Below are 21837 nucleotides of genomic sequence, written 5' to 3'. Positions count from 1 at the left end.
ACTGGGAGGATTTGACCTCCAGGCCAATTGGCTGTGAGAATCAGCTTGTCTATGGTGGGAGAACTTCTGTGCTGAAGACACCCTTATGGGGCAAGACTTGCTTCAGTGGGGCTTTGGTGCTCACTGAGTCTGCCCCCTGAGTGTGTCCCTTATAGATCTGAGTAGTTGTAATTGGATGGTCCCACTCTGACCACTGGGTACACTGGCTCTTGGATCTAAGGAGGTGCTAATCTAGCCTTTGCCTGAGGCTACCCAGCAGAAGCCAGCTGTAAAGCAATGCAAGTTGCCCTGGGGCCTTGGGGCAGCTGCAGTTTGTTAAGTTATTTTCAGATTACAAAGGGCCGGGACTTTCATATGCAAAAGCCTTCCTGCATGGCTTGGGCGGGGCGGGGTCCCAGGGGATCAACACAGCGGGCTGAGTGCGCCAGCAGTATGGCTGCTCTCAGTTCTGCCTTCAGAGGTCCTGGCAATTGCCGAGAGTGCCTCCGAGAGAAAGCTGCCCTCGAGTTCCGACCGATGCCAGACAGTCCCGTTTCTCCCGTGTGAGTCTGGGTCCCCAAAGACTCGCCCGGAACTGGAGCTCAGAGCCTGAGACTCCCTCCCGATTGAAAAAGACAATCGTGTCCTCAGCCTCCAGCCCTCTCCGCATGCACCACCGCACCTTTGTATTTACTTCAGCACCGCACCTCCTCTGAGTCTCGGTATGCTTTTCTCTTTCCTTCTAGTTGTAGAAATTCCACTCAGCCAGCCTTCCTGTGGTTCTGGATGATGTCCGTTATGTCTTTTAGTTGTATTTTTGAAGTGGTTGTGCGAGGCAGCAAACTCTGGTGTTTACCTATGCCGCCATCTTGGTTTCTCAAGGGGAAGGATTCTAAGGAATGCTGAGGTAGTTCCTGCCAGAGTCCAGAGTAAGGACTCAGTTTGATGGAAGAGGCTTTGTCCTGTTACAAAGTCTTGAGTTCAAATTCCAGGTCCTGCTTTCTAAACGTGTTGTGATCAGCGAGGCTGTTTTGTGCTGGGCCCCCAGCCACTAGATTTCTTTCACTGAAGACAGAGTAAGAGGAAATAATCTGGAAAGGCTACAGGAGGGGTTGAGATGAACAATTGGGAGTGATTTCCTGGCCCTGAGGGAGTTATATTTAACCAAAAGGAGATGTGGTGCTGTCTGCGCTGGTGGATACTCTCTGGAAAGCTTTAAACTTTGGAGAAACTTCCGCGGCCAGGAGGGAAGTTAGACACCAGCAGGAAGGCCACAGTGAGGAGGACATGTCAGGAAGACCAAGCAAATGGAAAAAAGCTAACCGCAAAAAGGAGTGGGATACCATGCAACTCAGAGCAGACCCTGAACTTTTCCTTTCAAAGGCTGGAGCCCAAAGGGAGCCTGGTCTGGGGCTGGGTTCTGATGGTGGTGGCTTCACTCAGCCAGAGCGCCAGGCCACACCCCGCCTCCCAAGGCAGAGAGAGGCGGACTCCAGTCCCGACCCCCCTCTCACACGGGACGCTAGGCACATGTGAATACATGAAACCCACACGCACGTACACAGAAACTCAAAACGCACAACAAGAGGACCCACGCAGCACCCACAGCGAAGTCCTGCCGCCGCCGCCGGCGATGCGCTGGGTAAACACGCACTTACATCCCCCCGCGGCGGGCACGCACAGCCGCTTATCCCGGGCGCGGGGTGCGCGCGCCCGCCCTCGGGCGCTTTTGTCTCTGTGAGCCCCCGGCTTCCAATCGTTCCCCTGGGAGGAGTGGCTGCCAGGAGTGAGAGACGAGCCGGCAGGCCGACGAGAAGGGAGAGGAGCAGAGGGCGGGGGAACCGGCCGGGGGAGGAGGGGAGACCGTTTTTTCTGCGCGGAGAGCTGGGACCCGGAGCCCAGAGCTGGGCAGCGGGAGAGGAGCAGCCGCAGGAACTGCAGCTCTGCCAGCTTGGGCTGAGCCTAGAGATACCGGCCTGGCTGGTCCACGCCAGCCGCAGGTGGGAAGGGGCTGGGATGGGGGTGAGGGTCCTCCGGTGAGGGGCTGAGGCTGAGCCGCTGTGCTGTCTCCTCCCTCGGTTCCGTAGACAGAGGCTGAGCATGGAGCTGTCCCCTTGCAGCCCTCCCGAGATGCTGGAGTCGGATTGCCCGTCACCCCTGGAGCTGAAGTCAGCCCCCAGCAAGAAGATGTGGATCAAGCTTCGGTCGCTGTGAGTCCCCGGCCCGGAGTGGGGGGAAGGGATCTTAGGGCGCCTGGAAAAAGGGGGAGGGGGGCAGGAGTCGGGCTGGTGGATGTTTTCCGGCACACATGTTGGCAGGTGCAAGGAAACACACTGCTCTGACACGAGTGGCCAGGCACATGTGCAAGGCATGTGCTGGCTGGGTAGAGCAGGTTTAGGAGTTGCAAAGCTAGCGATGTGGACCCCGGTGACACGCAGCGCGGAGAGGATGTGCGGTGCAGTGTGTCAGGGCTGCAGACCGGCAGCATTCAGGAGGCGCCAGGCTGACTCACACGTATCCATGTGCAGGGTTGTGCAGATGTGAGACACATCACATGTGTGTGCATGAGTGTCTGAGGTCACAGGGATGTGTGTGGAATGATTGCACACAGCTGCAGATGCAGTGCACGGGGATTCTAGTGCCAACCTGTGGGTCATATGTACCTCTGCTGGGATTGGTGGCTTCTGCTTCCTGAATCCTACATGCGGTGGGGGTTGGGGGGCCCCCATACCTGAGCTGCTCCTTTCTCTTGAGGCCTGGAGCCCCACTCCGCACTTCTCCTGGGATCTGGAGGAGTGGTGGAGCCCCTACCTAGGATCTGGAGGAGGAGGGTAGGGTTCCTACCTGGGAGCAGGGAGGTGAAGAATGATTGATAGGGCAAGGTAACTGTCCAAGCCTGTTTGTTGCTATTGGGTCTCCCTAGGATCTCCAAGCACATTTAGGCATCTTTTCTCATTGTTGCAGGATGAGGGCATGTGGGAAGGAATAAGTGAGGAATAAATGAGGAAAGTCCCAAGAGAGGAGAGGAACTTTTCTTCCTGTTCCTCAGAGAAAGAGAGGGTCTGGTCAAATGCAAGCCATGCACCAATCTCCCAGTCAGCTGGGAGTGCGTAACCCCCGCAGTCTGTTGATTCTTAAGCAGAGAACAAGGGAAGGGGCTCCTCTCCCTAATATGACCCCCCCATGGACCCAGGAAAGAGGCTGTGGATGTTTAACGAGGAAATACAGGTAACATAGCCCCTAAACCCAGTTCCTCCCCAGTATCCTCAATAGTGAGCACTGAAGCTTCCATTTCTGGGCTCTGGCCGAGAGGGAGAGATGAGGTAGGAGATGGCTAGATGCTTATGATTGTGTTGTTTTAAAAAATACTTCAACTGCGGCAATAAGATGATGCCTTTTTACTGGGTGGTGGGTCCGATTTATATACTAGCTGCTTGGAGAGGCCTGAGGGAGAACTGAGGCATAGTGGTAACAAGGCTTGGAATCCAAATGTGCTTCGCAGTTCACCCCCTTTGCTGCCTCCAGCCAATGCAATTTGCGGGCTCTCTGAAGCGCAGCCTTGGAATGAGTTCTGGGATGAAGAATGGAAAACCAGATTGAATTGATTTTTGTTGGGAGGAGCGCTGGTTGATTCTTGTTAGAAAACTGTGCTAGTAACTGTTAATAGTAACTAAGATCCAAAGAGGGACAGGTAAGGAGGTGGTTGAAGGCAGAAAAGGGGCCTCAGGGTCTATAAATGCGAGAATTCAAGGTATCCTGGGATGACTCCCCCTTAGCTCTAGTGGTCATCATATATTCCCCAGCCTCTATTCCAGGTAACAGGTCCTGCAAAAGAGCAGGTTTTACCATCTCCCTTTCTAACCAAAAGTCTTTCCTGGAGGCAAATTGCTATTTCTTCTGATGTGAGAAGTTCTCAGTGGCGAGAGAAGAGGATCCCCAGAGGAGGCATGGAAACCTGGGGAAAGAAGGGAGCAGAGGTGCTGCCCCCACAAAGTGTGTTAGTTGACCTGTCCTTACAGGAGAGGGTGGTGGACAAGGATCACTAATTATATTGATTAGATTATCTGGTCTTCATTCACTTTAGCAATCTGAACCTTAAGAGTGCTAGCTTATGCATAATAACGTACCCAGAAAAGTACCATCTCCTCAAGTACCACTAAGACAGATTCCCAATCTCACTTCCTCAGAGCAGAGAAAGATCTTGGTATCAAGGGAGATCCCAAGTTGATGGGTGACTGGATTTGGCCCTGTTTGAATATTGGGGAGGCTTTGCCAATCAGATGAAGGGAAATAAAAGGATTTAGGACTAGGGTAGGAGAGAGAGACTCTCTAACTCTCAGGGTTGAGGGCTGATCAAAAAAGGCATTCCCTCTTTTAGGTGGAAATAGAACACCCCTTCCCCCAACCCCAATCACCACCTGTTCCCAAATGGGCTTGAGTGGGAAGGGGTTGTTTAGTCTGGAAATGGTGGGGGTGGGGGAATGAAAATAATTATCTCAGGATTGGGTACTGAATAGAAATGAAAGCAGATGGAGTATATCTATATCTATATCTATATCTATATCTATATCTATATCTATATCTATATCTATCTCTATATCTATATCTATCTGTAAAGGCTTTGATTCCCCTACTCAACATATCCTATATCCATTATGCCCTCCCCTTCCCCCCTATACTCTTTTAATTTCTAATCTAGGACATCTAGACTCTCTTCAGGGAGGCCAGGCCTGATGTTTTTACCCCTGGTTAAAAAGCGATATAATAGCCCTGACCGGTTTGACTCAGTGGATAGAGCGTCGGCCTGCGGACTGAAGGGTCCCAGGTTCGATTCCAGTCAAGGGCATGTACCTTGGTTGCGGGCACATACCCAGTGGGAGGGGTGTGCAGGAGGCAGCTGATCGATGTTTCTAACTCTCTATCCCTCTCCCTTCCTCTCTGTAAAAAAATCAATAAAATATATATTAAAAAATGTGATATAATATAATTGTGCAGGGCAATTTCTTTCTGGGAAGGGCATCCAGGAATTTTGTTCCCACACTAGCATGCTGCCAAAGATAAATCCAGAATCTGGAGCATATGAGCTGGAGAGTCCCTAACTGTGGGGTTTCATCTCTACCTAGCAGGAAAATGTTCCTAACTAAGCAGACTCAAGCTGAGACATGAGAGAGGCTGGGGCAGGCAGTCTGGAGATGATGGGTTGACCAGGATGGTTTTTAGCATCTCTCATCCTAAGATGAAGGAATTGACTTCTCTGAGACCTGAGGGCTTTCAGGAGTGAGGGGGAAGGTCAGTAGGAGTAGAAGGTTTTTTTTTTTGTCTTTTGGGAATCAAGAAAAACTATGAGTAGAGATTTGTTTGTTACCCTTAGCTCATTCATTCATTCATTCATTCAACAACTATTAATTTTCTCCTGTGTGCCATGTGATGTGCTGGATGCGGGGGATATAGTGCTGGACAAAATGAACACAAGCCCTGCTCCTATGGAGCTTGTAATTTGGGTCAACTCCAACATTTTGATACACCTGTTCCTCATTTTGATACTCCCACCCCAGTGGTAAAAGTCTACCACTCTGGTTTCTGCTTAATCTTTTCCTTTGGGGGTTACAGGAAAGTACAAGCATCACTCTCTTCTCTCTGCTTCAGTTTATCCTGGAATTTTACAGACAGAACCTCCCTCTTCCTTTGGGATAGTACGGACACAACCCCTTTCTCTTTTTTCTCCACATGGTACACACTCAGGACTCTCAAGGTCTAGGCTCAATGTCATAAGCTGCTGTTCAAGGTCATTAAGGCGAGCTGGAGCAAGGACCCAGTTGGGGATTATTTTTGCCCATCTTGTTTCGTCAGTCTAATGTGGTACCTGGAATATCATAGGCACTCGATAAATAAAAGAAGAAACAAATGAACGAATGGTTATCTTTGAATATGTCACCAAGCCCAGGTCTGACTCTGATTCTGTGGTGCGTGTGTTCCTGCGTGCAGAGCGGGGAGTAGGAAATGGGGGTGGAAGAAAGGGCGATGTTGTTTTTTGAGAAGGTGATGTTTAAAAGGTGTGGGGTTTGAGTGCCTCAGAACAGAGCCTGGGACTGAAGGAGTTACAGAGAGGATACATAAACGACGTTATTTGGATGTGTGAACGAGATGTATCCGCATGATTGTGAATGCTCGACATGTTTACATACGATTCTGGGTAAAGGTTGATATACGTGCTGGGGAGTTTGTGGAGCCGGAGTTCTGTGACGATGTCTCTTTGTTTTTATGTTCATAAATGGCATGTGTGATGATAAATATGTTGGGAAGGTATGCTGAATTAGGGTATGCTGAATGCCTGAAATTGTTCTATGTAGGAATGAGATGTATGAGTGTATGTGAGTATGTGTGTAGGTAATGGGATAATACGTGTGTGTGATCTTGTGTATGTGTTTGTGACACTCACATTTTTTGACAGTCCTGGGGAGATCAAATGGGTAGGAGGGGGAAGCTGAGGGACGGAACGGGGTGTCTCACTGATTTATCCCACCTTTCGTCCTCATTTTGTGTGTGCCCCATGAGTGATCTTCTGTGGCTCTTACCAATTTTGAAAACTGTGCTGCTGTCCTCCTTTTCCTGCATATGGCTGTGGAGCTGTTGTGAAGATTGCAGGGTAAACTATAGCTCCCTGGATCGCTGGAGAAAAAGGAGCATCATTTCTCCCAGGCCTTAGCGAGATGATTTTTAGTGCCTTCCTCCCCGGGTCAGCCCTTCCTCCTTTATTTCCAACCATAGCAAAGGGACTTTCTCTTCCTTGGGTTTATATCTCCCCCCCTACACCCCCCCCCTCCGACCCCATCAGATGGCTTCCATCTCTCTATTCCCCCCATCAGCTTTGTCTGAATGAGGCATCCCGGATGGTAGAGGGTGGAAAATTTCTGCAGTAAGCTGAGGGGAGGTGCAAAGACAGGGAAAATCAATTCAGACCAAAGGAAGAAGTCCACAAACGCCTGGTCAGAAGAGGTGGCTGGAGGGAATCAGGGAGGCAGGGCTGTAGACGATCATTGGGAATATTGGGAGACAAGAGTTGGAGTTCATGTTTCCACTCTGCCTGATCTTGAAGTCACACAGTCTCTCTGAATCTCAGTTCTTCGTTTGTTGTCATCCATATGAAAGTGACTTCTGAATGATACAGTCTGGAGTTCTTTCAGCATGGGAGTAAGAATAAATGGGTGATCATTGGCTTGGATGGGGAGAAAATAAAGATTCAAGAGGCAGGAATATGAATTACTTAGTAGGTTTGAGTCCTGGTGTCTGGGACATGATTTGGAAGAGTCTTGTTGATGAATGGTAGTCTGGAGCAGGCGAGGCAGGTGTCTGAGCTTAGAGACTAGAAGGCTGGCTGGGGCTGAGGAAGGGCTGACCTAGATAGAGTGTGGGCCACTGAGGTCAAAAGAAAGAGATGATACGCCTTATCATCTCTTTTCCGTGGAAAAACTAGAAGTGAGTAGAGCAATTGCAGTTCTAAGACATGGTGTGTTGGGGGAGCCCAGGCACGGCCACTGGAGAGTTCTGTGAGCACTGGAGGAATTCCCCTCTGGCGTTTATCCTCAGTCCCCAGGCCTGGGTGTGATATGACCAGGTATGCCATGTCCTATTTTAGAGAATCTCTCAAGTTCCTTAGAACCCAAATATCACTCCGCCTGCTCAGGAGCCCCAGGAGGCCAGTTGGAAAGACTGAGATCCCACACTTGAGGTGGCATGTATCCCTCTTGCCAGTAGGGGGTGAAGTAGCCTGGAGATGCTAGGGGACTGGAAGGCCAGGTGAGACTCAGGAGGAGAGAGGCCTGGATGTCTTAGACCCTTTCCACCTGCCCGCTGCCCAGGGGGCTCCTGACGTCAGCGAAGCGAGTGCTTGTTTTCCATCCTCCCCTGGTTTTTGGCCGCCGCCATCGGACTCTGAAGGAGGAGCGGGAAGCCTTCCCTCTCGCAGGGATCATTGAGGATTTGCTTCCCACTTCTCTGCTCCCTCTGTTTTCCCCTTCTTTGATTCTCCCTGCATCCTTTCCTCTGTCCCTTCCCTCCTTTGTTCACATCTTTCTTGGCTCCTCTTTCTCTGCAAGGACTCTTTCGCTCTCTCTGGTCCCACTTCTTCTCTTCCTGTTCCCTTTACTTACCCTCTTGCTCTCACCTTCAGTGCTCCCACTCCTCGCTCACCTTGGCTAGGAGTCAGAAACCCTGGGGCTTCCCCCACCTGGTGGTGATGGTGCAGGGTAAGTTTGCTGCAGGCACCCTTTGGGGCCACCTTAGGAGCCCAGCTGCAACCCCTGTATTCTGCAAGCCTTTCTTTTACCTTCTCAGTGACCTCATCCTCCCAGCGCCTCCGGGAAGGAAGCCAAGTAATTGCCTTTGGATCTCAGGGGGCTGATTTTTCTCAGGTACGGAATTTCTAACTCTTCAGGACAGCAGCAGAGAAAGAGGGACAAAACCAGGGCAGCAGGTGGGGTGCAGGTGAGACAACTGGGAGACTGGAAGTTGTTAGATCATGAGATTGTCCCCCAAGGGAGGAAGACTTAATGGTCTGAGAGAAGTGGGAGAGAATCCTGGGAATGCTGAGGGGGGCAAAGGTGGGAACTGAGGGGGAAGAAAGGCGACTGAGAAGGGAAAAGGAAAAAACAGATGCTATCCATTCAATGCAGGGAGATAGATGCTATCCATTCAATGCCAGTGCTCTTGCCCCTCTAGTACCCCCACCCTCAGCCCTGCAGCTGCTCCTCTCCCCTCAGTGCCTGCTGCATCTATGGAGCTTACCCCTTTCTGGGAAGAAAAGATGAGGGTTGCCTTTACCTCAGCATCCCAGACCAGGCAAAAGTCCACTGAGGGAATGGGAGTGGGGTTTTGGTGGAGAAACAGGCTTGGTGGGAAAAGGGCCAGGGCATATGGGGGGCAGGGGGGGGGCTGGCGGCATGGGCAGGGAGAAGAGCTAGAAAGGGGGGCTTCAGGTGGTGCTGTGGATGCAGCCAGGCTCCCAGGTCAGTTGATTCCACAGCTGCAATGAGTAGTCAGATTTGCAAATAATTATGGCTGCAGTGGAATGAATAGGCTGCCAGCGGCTGATGGCACCATTTAGGTTGGGAAGGGAGCGTGGCTTCCTGGGGGCTTAGTGAGTCTCTGGCAGGCAGGACCTGGGGGCTAGAGAAGCTTCTCCTTTCATTCCTGTTGCTTAGCTTTCTTGCTCCCTTATTGGTCAGCTCTTGTGGATCTAACTTGGCACCGTCTCCCTAGTTCTCGCCTCTATGCCCACTTTGTTTGGAAACTTCTTGGGGCCCGGACTGAGTGAGCTCACGTGCCAACAGTGTTGCCAAGTTCCCTAAGCCCAGACTGTCTCTCTACCAAGCAGTAGCTTTAAGAATTCCAATCTGAAAAATTAAAATAAATCAAATTGTGCCAGACTCACCCCCAAAGACTTTTCTGTTCTGCCTGTTCTCTTCCTTTCTGTTTTTCTTTGAAATGTCAAGAAAATTTGCCGTGTTTTTTTTTTGTTTTGCTTTTGATTTTTATTGTAGCAAGATGGATTAATGATAGGTATTCAGGAGAACTTCCTGGAAAGTTCATGGAGGTTAGAATGTGACCTTTCTATGATAAAGAAGAAAGCCACTCTCCTCCTTTAAGAACCAGGTTAGGGATGAGTTGGGGGAAGCGTTGATGAACTTGAACTCAGGATGAATCGAGACCCAGGCATCCTACTTCCCTGGTGTCTCCAATGCAGGCACTGCATCTGAGAACCATAAAGTTTACAGAGGAGGAAGCTGATGCCATCGATAGTTGGTAAGGTGAGGGGCAGGGCTGGGACCAGACACAAATTCCACTGATCCCCAATTTAGTGCTGTTCCTGTCACACCTGCAGTCAGTCCCTTGCCAAGTTTCCAACTCACTTTCCCACCCCAGGCTGCTTTTAACATCTGTTAGGCCCCCTGGAAGCTGGACATCTGCTGGCAACATCTGTTGGGATGTGGTTTGGAGGGTCGGTGGGGTGGTTCATGTGGAGGTGGTTAATGAGCAGAATTAAACAGTGCAGGGAGGGAGAAGAGGGGTGGACAACGGAAGCAGAGAAAGAGTTCTTCTGGACTGCGCCTTGGGAGCCCCTTCTCTGACTCGTCTTCCTCTTGCCACCCCTCCCAGTTCCTCCCTCACTCAAGGGCTAAAGACTGAGGGAGAAGGGACTCATTTGTGTGCTGGGCTGGGAGCCAGGATATTGGGTCTTTTTTGGTCTGGACCAAGGCTCGAGCTGCTTAGATTACCCCCTTCCTCATCTGACCTGAGCTGTGCTGGGCTGTTGCTAGGAAGACCTGTTAGAAAGGGCTTCTGGTCAGGAGGCAGAGGGGGCTTCGCCTTCAGACACAGGCAGGGGTGAGCTGACTCCTTTCCCTCTTCTTCGGTATTTCTCAGACCCTCTTTACAGCTCCTTTCTGATCTCCCTTCCTTCCCTCCCTGTGCCTTAGTACCTCCTGCTCCTCTCCCTCCTTTCCCTCCACTCACCTGGTTTCTGTCCTTCCCCACTAACCCCCAGTCTTCCACAGGCTCTGCCCCATTCTCCCCCCACCCTCCCTCCACCCAGCTCCTCTGGCCAGTGCCTAGAGACCGCTGCCATGTCAACCTGCCACCTGCTACCTCCCGGGATGGCACCCCAGCTCTGCCACTAGGGGGGCTATTTTTATCTCTAGAGCCACCCCCGCCACTGTGCCCAGCCAGCTGCAAGAGCCAGGCTGCTCATATAGCAATGGGAAGCCAGGGGTGAGGGGAGCACCAGTGCTTGGATAGGTAGAGATCTGCTGTTCTTGGCTTCTGGAGCGCCATGCTTCATATATTCTCTGGCTTCTGCTTCCACTGCCTCCTGACCCCTTTGTCAGGAGTAAGGAGCCGGGGAGAAGTCCCAGACATCTGGAGTGGCGGGAGCAGGCTTTTCCACATCAGGGGGCCTGGGTACAGGAGTGGGCCTAGGGGACTTTGTTCATGGAGGACCCTTACTAAACATTTGCCGAACGAATGAAATAAAGGATTGGATTAAATAATCTTTTGCTTCATGCATCACTTTATAGTTCCCAAGGTGCTCTTCTGTGGGCTCATTTGATCCTTGTGAGAATTCTGTGAAGCGTGTATTATTTACCCATTATACAGACAAGGAAGCTGGGACTCAGAGTATCTTGCCCAAGGTCACACACAGTGATAAAGTCTAGGCCGAAGGCTCTTGATTTTAATTCATGTCCTCTTCCTATTGGATTTAGATAATTTCCTTCATTTTTTTAATTTCTGAGATTTTGGAGCCTTGGAGCCAGTTAATCTCTTCCTCAATAACCCTCCCACCCTATCTCCTTTCCTGTCCCTCTCCCCACCCCTCCCTTAGACCCCTCTTCTCTGACCAGAGGCAGTATCTCCTATCCTTTGTTCATCCCATCCCAAGTCCAATCCTTCAGTGCAGGTGGGGAAAGCTGGGGCTGGGCCAGGAAGGAGGCATGGTCGTTGGGCTTCTTGTTATTTTAAAACTAAATTTAAGGGCTAAAGGAAAATCCATGCTGGACTGTTGGTTGGAGTTGTTATAGATATGCCCTGCCTGCCACCCAGGGGACAGTTTCCTTAGCTTGGGCAGAGGTAGAATGTGGCGTGTGTGTATATATGTGGGTGAGTGGATATGTGTGATTTTTTTTCACCAGGAAGGGATGGTGGTTTACTGATATCTTTCCTTATTAGGAATAGTTACAATAATAACTGTTATAATATAACAGTAATAATAATAATAATAATAATAATAATAATAAATAATCTGGGTTGAGTGATACAGCACGTATGTCTGTGGGGGTGAGTGGTAAACAGTCATTTGTCCAACCAGCTTTGGTTCTACTGGGCAAGAGAGCAGAGGGATGGGTATCCTCTCCAAAGCTTTTCTAGTCTAAGAAATCTCTACTTCCAGTAGGAGGGTTGAGGTTAGTGCCTACTTGGTTAGGGTAACAGGGCCTGGAGTGAGGGCCTGGAGTGAGGGGAGGGCGGGGAGCTGCCTGGCTTGGTGTTTGTGCTGTACCAGGCTGTGTGCAGCTGCCCCCACTCCCACCTCCATCCTATCCCTCCAAGCAAGCATGGCCACAGAGTAGGCCAGATGATTGTCCCTCATCTCCTGGGTGGCAGTTCTGGGTCTTGGACTCTGGGTCTAGTCCTTTCTTTTTAAAAACACTAACCAGTGTGTGTGTGTGTGTGTGTGTGTGTGTGTGTGTGTTGGGGGGCACAGAGTGTGGGTTTCAATTTTTCCCAACTCGGAAGCAGCCCTGCCTCATGGCTACCGGGAGTTCACTGGAAAACAACTTGCAGATATTTAACCTCTATTCCTCCCCTTGCTGTTGAATCCCACTTTTACTTGTCCCATTACTCAGTGGAGCTGAGAAACAGCAGGTTCCCAAACTTCATTTGTTTATAATCTTTCAAGGCTTTGGCACAGTGACAAGGTATTTTAATTTCTCCCTGCGTTTGGGGGGTGGGGGGAGGGAGGGAGAAGACTTCCTGTCATAAAATCCTGGCGCTTGGCCTGTTTCTTCTCTTTTCCCCTTTTCCTGTCATACTCATCCCCACCGGTCCCCTGTCCTCATTTCCACATGGCCCCAGCCCTAGACCCTAGATTAAGGAAATTGTAGTAGCGCAGAACTCTCTTCCTTGGATGTGTTGGGCTTCACTCCCGGCTTTCATCCTTAGCCCCGCCCAGCCCCTCAGCTGACCAATCGTAGCCCAATGCACTTATATTGGTGATGTCATCTCTCAGCCCACCCGGAGGCGGGCTGGGGCTGTGTGCTAACATCCACTTCGCCCCGGAGGCCAGGTTTTCTTCCCAACCTGAGCAAGAGCAAAGAGAGCCTGGAGGAGGAAGAAGGGGTCTCTCTTTGGCCATCCCATCACTTCTCTTCTCTTCCAGTTAACTCAGTTATCCCCCAATCCCTGTTTTACAGATGAAAAACCTGGGGCTGGGAGTGTTAATGTAACTTGCCCAACCTCTTGGTGTCTGTGAGCAAGTCCTCCTGATTGTCATACACTGCCTGGGGGGTGGAGGGGTGGGTGTGTTTTTTTTTTGGTTGGAAGGTCACTGGGTAAGGATCCCCTGATCCCTGGCTTCAGCGAGCCCCTCCCCTGCAGTTTCTAATCTTCCTCCTGCCTGGCTTCCATTCTTTCAGGTGGGTTAAAGCTCATCTTCTTCAAGATGAGCTTTAACCCACCATGGAAAAGGCTCCTGGAAAAGGCTCCTGGGAGGGCGCCGAGTCTCGACCCCTCTGGGGGGCTCTTGCAGAGTCCCTTCCCCTCCTACTACAGACTTCCTCTTAGGACAGATTCAGGATGGTCCCTGTCCCTCACCCTTAAGCCTTCTACTAACCCCTTCTCCTCAAAGAGGAGCCCCACCTCCTCAGAGCAGGGCCTGGCCTGTGCTATTTCTGTCCTTTCTGGGATTTTTCTGAGAACAGATTCTTGTTTTCAGTTCTTTTCATATGTGAAACTTTTCCCGTGGCCTCTCACCCAGTTGCTGTGGGCTGGGTCTCTGCCTCATCACTGCCTTCTTCCTCCAGCCAGGCTCCTCCTGTTCCCCCCCACCCCCCGCAAGTTCTCTCTGGTCAGTCACTCAATTCTGCCGAGACCTGGAGGAGGAAGTTAGGGGCCCAAGAGGGCGCCATTCCCCTCAGGGGCTCCAGGGTCCTGGGGGCAGCATATTGATGCCCTGAAGTAGGAGACTTTGATTCCCATGGCAAATCCTGTTCCTGTGCAGAGGAGCCACCTCCAGGGCCCCATCCTCCGGTAGGCGGTAGGCGCCGGGGTGAGGAAGGGAGAGGGGAGGAGGATGGCAGGTTGCTGTGGGTCCACCAGTTGTAATTTGGTGGAGGGGAGCGATTAAGACTTGACATTTATTTAATGAATATGTTGTGTGCGGGTGTACTTCTTCTCCATCTTTAACCCCATCCATCTTGCCTTTTACCTCATACTCTTCCTTACCCACCTCCCCTTCCTTTTTTATCACTTCTTCTTGACTACGGCAGGTGTCTTAGTAGAATTTCCCTCCTTTCTCTGCTTCCTGACCCCCAGCATCCTTAGGACCTCACATTCCTCTGACATCTCTTCATCTGGTCTTAAGAACCCAAAAGGAAAATAGGATTCTTCTCACAACTCTCAGCCCCTGGGCTTAAGGCTGCCCTGTGCTGAGCCCCCTACTTACAGTGATCTTTTGGGGAATGTAGATTCTGGAAGTAGTGCAGGGATATTTGGAAATCGCCAGATCATCAGCCATATGGTAATTCAAAGAAATGAACTGGTGGGGGCTGAGGAAGCTGAGCTCTTTTGGGGTTTAAGGATTATTACTGCCTAGAACCTTTTCCAGCTGGATGCCCAGAGCTGGAAGACACTGGGACCTTCCAAGGGTTAGGATCTGAGGCTTTTTCCATGGTGCAGGGGCTGAAGGTAAAGGAGAAGAAGTGGTGGTGGTGAAACAGAGTTCGGGGTGGAGGTGGAAGGAATGTTGGGGAAGCTTCCAGTTTTCCTTAGGTCTGGATGAGGATTGGACAGGGTTGAGCATCCAGTTTTGCCGGGAAAGGGACCCGTCCCTGACAGATTCTCCGAGGACTGAATCAGAGGGGTGGGAGTAAAACTGATGTAGGGGTGGGAGTAGGATTTCCTGCAGAAGAATGGTGAGGTGAGGACTTTGGGTGGGTCAAGGGAGATCTTAACTCTGAAGGACTTTAGAATCAGAGAGGCCCCTGCCAGGCCAGAAGTGCCCTGTGGGGGTTCTATAATTTCAGGAAGGTAAAGTTCAGCACCTGGATCCTTCCATCTGCCTGAGTCCAGGTTCCCCTTCTTGGACTCCCCATTTGACAAATATATCCTTTAACCTTTCTTTCCCTCTCGCTTTGGGAGTCTGCACTGGTGGTGTCTGGATTGTGTTGGGTTCAGATTTCAACAGGAGCTATTAAGGAACTCCTGGACGGGATCAGAGGTGGAGGCGGGAGGGAGCTTGGAGGGAGGGTGTGTTGAAAGGCAGCCCACGATCTCACTCTTCTCCCCAGGCTCTCCATTACACAGAAACCCGGCGCAGAGAGCACAATTGTGAGATCTGGCAGATAGCTCTTCACCTAATGAATCAGCCTTCTTTCCCATTTATTTATTTAATGAACGTTTACTGAGCACGTATTGTGTGCTCTGCACACAGCAGCCAGGATAAACAAGTCCCTGTCAGTGCCATCAAGACACTCACAGTCTACTAGGGGTTGCCGGACACTAACACTTCATGAAGGGTGGATGGCTGGCCCGGCTGGTGTGGCTCAGCGGTTGAGCGTTGACCTATGAACCAGGAGATCACAGTTCGATTTCTGGTCAGGGCACATGCTCAGGTTGTGGGCTCGATCCCCAGTGTGGGGCATGCAGGAGGCAGCCGATCAATGATTCTCTCTCTCATCATTGATGTCTCTCTCTCTCTCTTTCCCTCTCCCTTCCTCTCTGAAATCAATAATATATATATATTTTAGAAAGGATGGATGACTGAGATTCAAGAAGCTGTGATGGAATCAGTTCCAGCCTCTCCATCTAATTACAAGATTGCGCTCCCTCTGCCCAACACCTCTGGTGTTTGGGGCACCGTTAAAGCTCCAATAGTGCGGGTTGTAGGCTTGCTGACCTGACTGAGATTGACAAGTTGTATGACCTTGAACGAGTCACTCAACCTCCCTCATCAGGTGATTGTGAGGCTCAAATGAGGGTTGTACTTATAAAGGAGGATCAGGACCATTTTCATTCTCCCATTTCCTCTGTTAGGGGACTTCCTAAGTACCAGTCTCCATCCAGACTAGACTCTCTTCTGGACTTGGGATAGAGAAGCCAGGTGCTGCTCTCTGTTAGGGGACTTCCTAAGTACCAGTCTCCATCCAAACTAGACTCTCTTCTGGACTTGATAGAGAAGTCAGGATTTGAAGGGAGTGAGCCACGAGCTGGGTAGGGCCAGCCTGATGCTGGTCAGTTAATTCCGATTCAAGTCACATTTATAAAGACCCGGAGTATATGCCAGGCCTTTTGCATACATTATTTCATTTAATCCTCTTATTAACAGCCCTTCACAAGTGGTTTATTATCCTCCTCACTATTTTATAGGTGAAGGAATTGAGGCTCTAAAATAAAGTTCTCAAACTTGAGTGTGCATGAGAATCATCTGGAATGTTTGCTAACTGCAGATCCCTGATCCATACCCTTAGCTATTCTGGTTCAATAGGTGTGTAATGAGACCTAGAATCTAAAATTTTCATAAGTATCCCAGGTGGTTCTGATGCCAGTGGTCTACAGGCCACATCTTAATAGATGCTGATTAAGAATTAAGAATTAGTGACTTGCCCAAGGGCTCAGAGTCAGGTTTGATTGCTGCCTCCCCACCCCCCTCCACTCCCATTGTGAGGATGAAATGAGATAATGTAGGAGAAAGCGCTTTTAAAAATGTAGAGCTGGCAGCATTGTTAGCGATTATGTGAATACATGCAAATGAGCACCTGTGGGCTTGACTGTTCACTTTGGGAGTCTGTGCTGAGATGTGTGTTTTGAGAGGCGGGCGGAGGAAAAAACTTTGGCGGAGGGCGTTGACCTCTAGGGGCAGAGCGTTTGGTTGTAAAAAGGGCTGACCAAAGTGGAAAATTAGGGCTAGGACAGGCATCTGGGGGGAGATGGGACCAGAGGCCTTTCTTCCTAGGTTGTGTGTCCCCAGATTTGAGGGCCCCTGGCCACAGGGACTGGCCAGGAGAGGGAAGCCTGGCTTGAGCCTGGGCCCCAAAGGCAGAGTGTACCTTTTTGTTCTGCGATGGCTGGGGGGCACTCTGGGAGATGCTGGCTCAGGTCCCCCTTTCTAGCTCATTGGCTGGAAAGCCTTTTCTGTTTCTATCTACTGATCTCCCAGCTGGGTCTGAGCTTTACTGAACTCCGCCTCTATCAGTGACCCACTGTTTGCACATGGAGGGGGTGCAGCAGAAAGGCTGGAGGTGGGATTTGAAGCAGCACCCCCCCCCCCCCCCCCCCACCTCCCCAGGAGGCTGCAGTGTCACCTCCCATGTCCCTGCTTTCTCTCCTGCCCCATGTGCAGACAGGTCTTCAGCCAGGTGAGAGTTGGCCGGGGATGCTTCCTGGGGCTGGCTGGCTGTTTTGGGCACCCCTCTTCCAGAGCTGCTGAGACCCCAGGATTCTAGGGCTGCTTTCCTTCAGGAATGCCATTGTTCTTCCTCCCCCGGCATCCCTGGGAATTGATGCTAATTTCAGCCTCTGGTCCCTGACTCATTCTCTTCTGCTCCCTGACTCAGAGGGTGGCCTTGGGTTTCTAAACCCCCTCTCAGTGGGGAATTGTGGTGGCCACCATTTCACCCCCATTTTGGTGGGGCTGCCAGGGCAGGGCTGGAGGAAGGAGCAAAGGGGAAAGTTTAATTGCTTTTTTTTTAACATCACCATGAAGTCAGAAAGCATTGTTTGCTTTGTGACTGCCTGGGCTGGACTCAACAGACTTCTAAGAAGCCTCCCAGTTAATCACCAACCCCCAGAATTCGTGAGTGCAAACTGTGGGGGATTGTCCCTTCAGGCAACACATTCAGTAAGTGAGACCCCTGGCCCCATGCCCACCACTCTTGCTCTGGGGAAGCTGCTGCAGGGCTGTGGTACCGGATGGGTCACCCTTTGCCAGAGGTTCTCTCTGGTACTGTCCCGGGCAGGCAGGGGTTAATCCTGCTTTGTCCTGGTTGATGGATTCTGGAATCATAATCCATTAGCTCTGCCTGGATGGAGTGAGGCCAGGAGAAAGCACTCAGATTGCTCTTTGTTCTGTGTCTTTGCCATCCTGCCGGGGACAGAGGGGCTATGGACATGTACCTCCCTCCCCATCATGACCTAGAGACACAGTGAGAGAATCTTGGGTCCTCTTTTGCTCTCTGTTGATCCCAGAGCCCTCTCTCATGGGGGAAATAAGCAGTTTCAGCTCTTGGTTATTCAGACTATGAAACAGACCATCCCCCAAAACTTCCCCCCAGGGGCTTGTACCTGCCTAATTCTGCTGAGCCCCGGCAGTCTGAACAAGAATGTCCAGGAAACACTGATTAAAGGGGAGTGTTAAGAGGTAGAGATTCATGGGGACAATGGAGTCAGGAAAAGCCTGGAATTACACCTGGGTGGGGGTGGGGGTGTAGATACATTTAGTACGGTCAGTGGCAGTAGCCTGAGATGAAAAACATTAGCTGCTATTAGTCTTACTGTTAGAGCGATCAATGATTTATGGAAGACCAAAGGTATCCTGCCCGCATGACAAGGTAGCAGTGCCTAAGCAGGATGTCTGTGTCCCCCGCCCCTTCCCAGGCTACGCTACATGGTGAAGCAGTTGGAGAATGGGGAGGTCAACATTGAGGAGCTGAAGAAAAACCTGGAGTACACAGCGTCCCTGCTGGAGGCCGTCTACATAGACGAGACGCGGTGAGAGTGGTGACAGTGGAGATGCTGGGCAGGGAGAGACCTACCCACGGAGGAGGAAGATACCAGACAGACACAGTAGCCCAGACCCTGGGCGTCAGAGGAAGCTGGGGACAGAGACCTATGCTGGGGTCAGAGTAGGAAGGAAGAGTGAGATGGGCAGAGAGGAAGAGCTATAGGTAGAAATACTGGCAGAGATAAAGAGGCAGAGAAACAGACACAGAGTTGTAGAGACAGAGGCAAACAGGTGTCAAGAAGGAGAGAAGACTGTTGCCTTAAAGCTCATCTGGTCCCAGCGTCCCTCCCGGTGTGAAATCCCTCAGGCCCTGCACTGCCCAGTGTGGGAGCCACTGGCCTCATGTGGCCATTGAGACTTGAAATATGGCAACTGTGAACTGAGACGCGTATGTATTTGTAAAATACATGCTGGACTTCCAAGACTTAGAAAAGAGAATGTAAAATATCTCATCAGTATATGTTATATTGGTTCCACATTGAAATGACAATATTTTGGGTATATTAGGTTAAAGACAGTTTATCATTGAAATGAATTTCATGTTTTTTCTTTTTTTACATTTTAAATGTGGCGACTGGAAAACTTAAAGTTACAGTGGGGCCTTGACTTACGAGTTTAATTCATTCCGTGACGGAGCTCGTAACTCAAATTACTCGTATGTCAAATCAATTGTGAACGAGTGAGACATGTGATGCTGGGCTGATGTTGTGGCGTTCACTGTGACGTTCGCTGTGCCAACTAGCGGTGGGGTATCTGAAGCCGGCTCGTAACCCGAATTTTAGCTCGCAACTCAAAGCAAAAAATCGGCCGAGAGACTGCTCATATCTCGAAAAACTCGTTAGTCGGGACACTCGTAAGTGAAGGCCCCACTGTACTTATGCGTGGCTTGCATCTTATTCCTGCTGGACAGTGCTGCTGGTTGCTAGCATCCCTGATGGGTGGTATTCCAGTGTCTGCTTGGACACTTCCAGAGCTGGGATGCTCACGACCTCACGCGGTGACCGGTGTTATGACTGGGGACATGAGATAGAGAAACAGAAATAAAAAGACACAGAGAGAAGAGCAGGAGAAGGGAGAGAGCTGGCCTGAGCTTTGCTGAGGGTGCGGTGTGGCCGGGCCCAGGGTCCCTGGGTTGCGGAAGCACTTCTTGTCTTTCCTCTTTGACGCCCTCTGGTGCCTCAGGCAAATCTTGGACACAGAGGATGAGCTTCAGGAGCTGCGGTCAGACGCTGTGCCTTCCGAGGTGCGGGACTGGCTGGCCTCCACCTTCACCCAGCAGACCCGAGCCAAAGGCCGCCGAGCGGAGGAGAAGCCCAAGTTCCGCAGCATCGTGCACGCCGTGCAGGCTGGGATCTTCGTGGAGCGGTGAGGCTCGCCCGCGCTCGGCCTCCCTCTGCCTCTAGTCCTGTCCCTCGTCCCCAGCCACCCTGGTCCTCCAGGCCCCGCCAGTGGTATTGGCCCCACATGTCCAACTGATCAAACCCCACCCACAGACCTTCACACCGGGGTCTCTTTTCACTGTTTCCCCCTAGGATGTTCCGGAGAACGTACACCTCCGTGGGCCCCTCCTATTCCACTGCGGTCCTCAACTGTCTCAAGGTGATCCTGGGTTTCCGGGAAAGAGGAGAAGGTCGGGGTGAGGAGGTGGAAATAGTCGTTGGGACTTCCAGACTCTGTTTAGGGGATGATTTTTGCCTTCCCTCTTAAGTATTGTCCTCATGTTCCTCAAAACAACGTGTGCCCACTCCAGAGGCAAACTCCTGCCTCTTTGTGTAACACGGAGCGATGTCTGGGAAGGAAGGAAGAAGCCCACTTCACCACCTCCTTGTGTACTGCTTCCCAAGACTCTGTAACCATGGGCAAGTCCTCTCCGCTGCTGCTAGGCGCCCCCCTGGGCGTCTCCCTCCTAGTCTGTTGCTTCTCCACAGAACCTGGACCTCTGGTGCTTTGATGTCTTTTCCTTGAACCGGGCAGCCGATGACCACGCTCTGAGGACCATTGCATTTGAGTTGCTGACGCGGCATAACCTCATCAGCCGCTTTAAGGTTGGGTCATATCCTATTCCCGCCTTTGGGCATGATTCTCCACTCCCATTACTCCTGTTCTAGAAGATTCCCAACCAGTAGATTCCATAGGATCTCTCACTTAGTCCCACCGTCAGGGGAGTCTCCTCCTGCCCACTCCAGTCCAGCCTTTCTTTCCCTTGCTGCAGTCCCAGCCTCTGACCTTATTTTGCGCCCTAGGCTAAGACTCTAGGTCTGTAACTGTCTAGCCCAGGATTCTGTTCTCTCCCCTTGGCTTTCTTTCCCTCTAACTTGACCTCTCCAGGCTGGTTCGCCATTCACCTCCTCCTTTCAGCTGTCCTGCCTCCTGCCTGTGGACACCAGAGGCCTAAAGTCCAGATGCTGTCAGTCCTTGGGGACTAGAGTCTCTCCATGTGCTCGGGGGCAGGGGGAGGGGATAAAATTGGCCACGGCCACCCGGCTCTCCCACCTAGTGCTAGTGTCTGTCCAAGGAATTTTATGGAGAGGCTCAGCTCTTGGCAGTGCTGGGTAGGACTGTGTGAGGGGAGGGAGGGTGTGTGAACTCCATTTGCTCCTCAGCTTGGCCGGCCAAGAAGAATATAGGATTAAAGTCCTCTCCAGATCCTGTGCCAGGAGGGAATGTCTTTTGGGAATAGAGGCTGGAAAAAAACATTTCCACGTGGAAAACCACAGTTGGAAGTAGAGGGCGAGGGGTGTTGAAGAGTTGCAGTGGGGACTTGGTGGGGTGGGCAATAGATGTTAGTGCAAAGGAAACCACGTGTTCTGAGGGCCCATGGTGGGGTGGGAGTGGGTGGAAGGAGTGTGGTTGAGGGGCCCCTCCAGAGGACTTTGAAAGGTCATCCTTCCATCCTGTGTCCCATTTCACCGTAAGGACCACCGGACCGCTGTGCATGTCTGCCTTCCTCCGCCCCACTCCGCCTTTTACAAGGGCTCCCAAAGGGCTTCCAGACCTTTCCCGAGGTTCTCAGGTGGGATTTTGTTCAGTGCCTTCCTGAGGCCTGTCCTTCTTAGTTTTATTTTCTTCCCTTTGATCCTGCCCAGAGAATAGCAGGGTCCTCTTTTTCTCCGGCTTTTCCCAGCTCATGTTTCTCCAAACTGGTTCTCGGGCATATTCCAGGCACCAGCTTCTTTTAATCTCTGCTTCCTTACCTGGAAGGATTGGTTGTGGGGGGACCCTAAGAGTAATTGCATCAGGTTAGGATTGGCCCAACCCCAGTCCTAACCTGAGAGAGGGGAGTGCTTATTGCTTTATTGTTCACTCATGGTAGAGCCCCCAGTTGGAGCTATCCTTCTCAAACTCCACATTCCCTTCCTGGACTCCCAGCC

General features: G+C 51.2%; 1 protein-coding gene across 1 annotated transcript in view; it reads left to right on the top strand.

The window, feature by feature from the left end:
• Nucleotides 1-1857: 1857 nt before the first annotated feature.
• The window catches only part of PDE1B (phosphodiesterase 1B, calmodulin-dependent), a 27529-nt gene continuing 7549 nt past the window's right edge, over nucleotides 1858-21837 (top strand). The window contains exons 1-6 of the mRNA XM_005869110.2: nucleotides 1858-1979; nucleotides 2067-2189; nucleotides 18340-18453; nucleotides 19649-19831; nucleotides 19999-20065; nucleotides 20395-20511. Coding sequence (XP_005869172.1) covers nucleotides 2080-2189; nucleotides 18340-18453; nucleotides 19649-19831; nucleotides 19999-20065; nucleotides 20395-20511 — 591 coding nt within the window. The 5' untranslated portion in view covers nucleotides 1858-1979; nucleotides 2067-2079. The remainder of the gene's footprint in view (nucleotides 1980-2066; nucleotides 2190-18339; nucleotides 18454-19648; nucleotides 19832-19998; nucleotides 20066-20394; nucleotides 20512-21837) is intronic.

Source organism: Myotis brandtii, unplaced genomic scaffold (genome assembly GCF_000412655.1).
Source record: "Myotis brandtii unplaced genomic scaffold, ASM41265v1 scaffold29, whole genome shotgun sequence".
NCBI classification, from domain to species: domain Eukaryota; kingdom Metazoa; phylum Chordata; class Mammalia; order Chiroptera; family Vespertilionidae; genus Myotis; species Myotis brandtii.
This window is presented reverse-complemented; position numbering and strand designations above follow the sequence as displayed.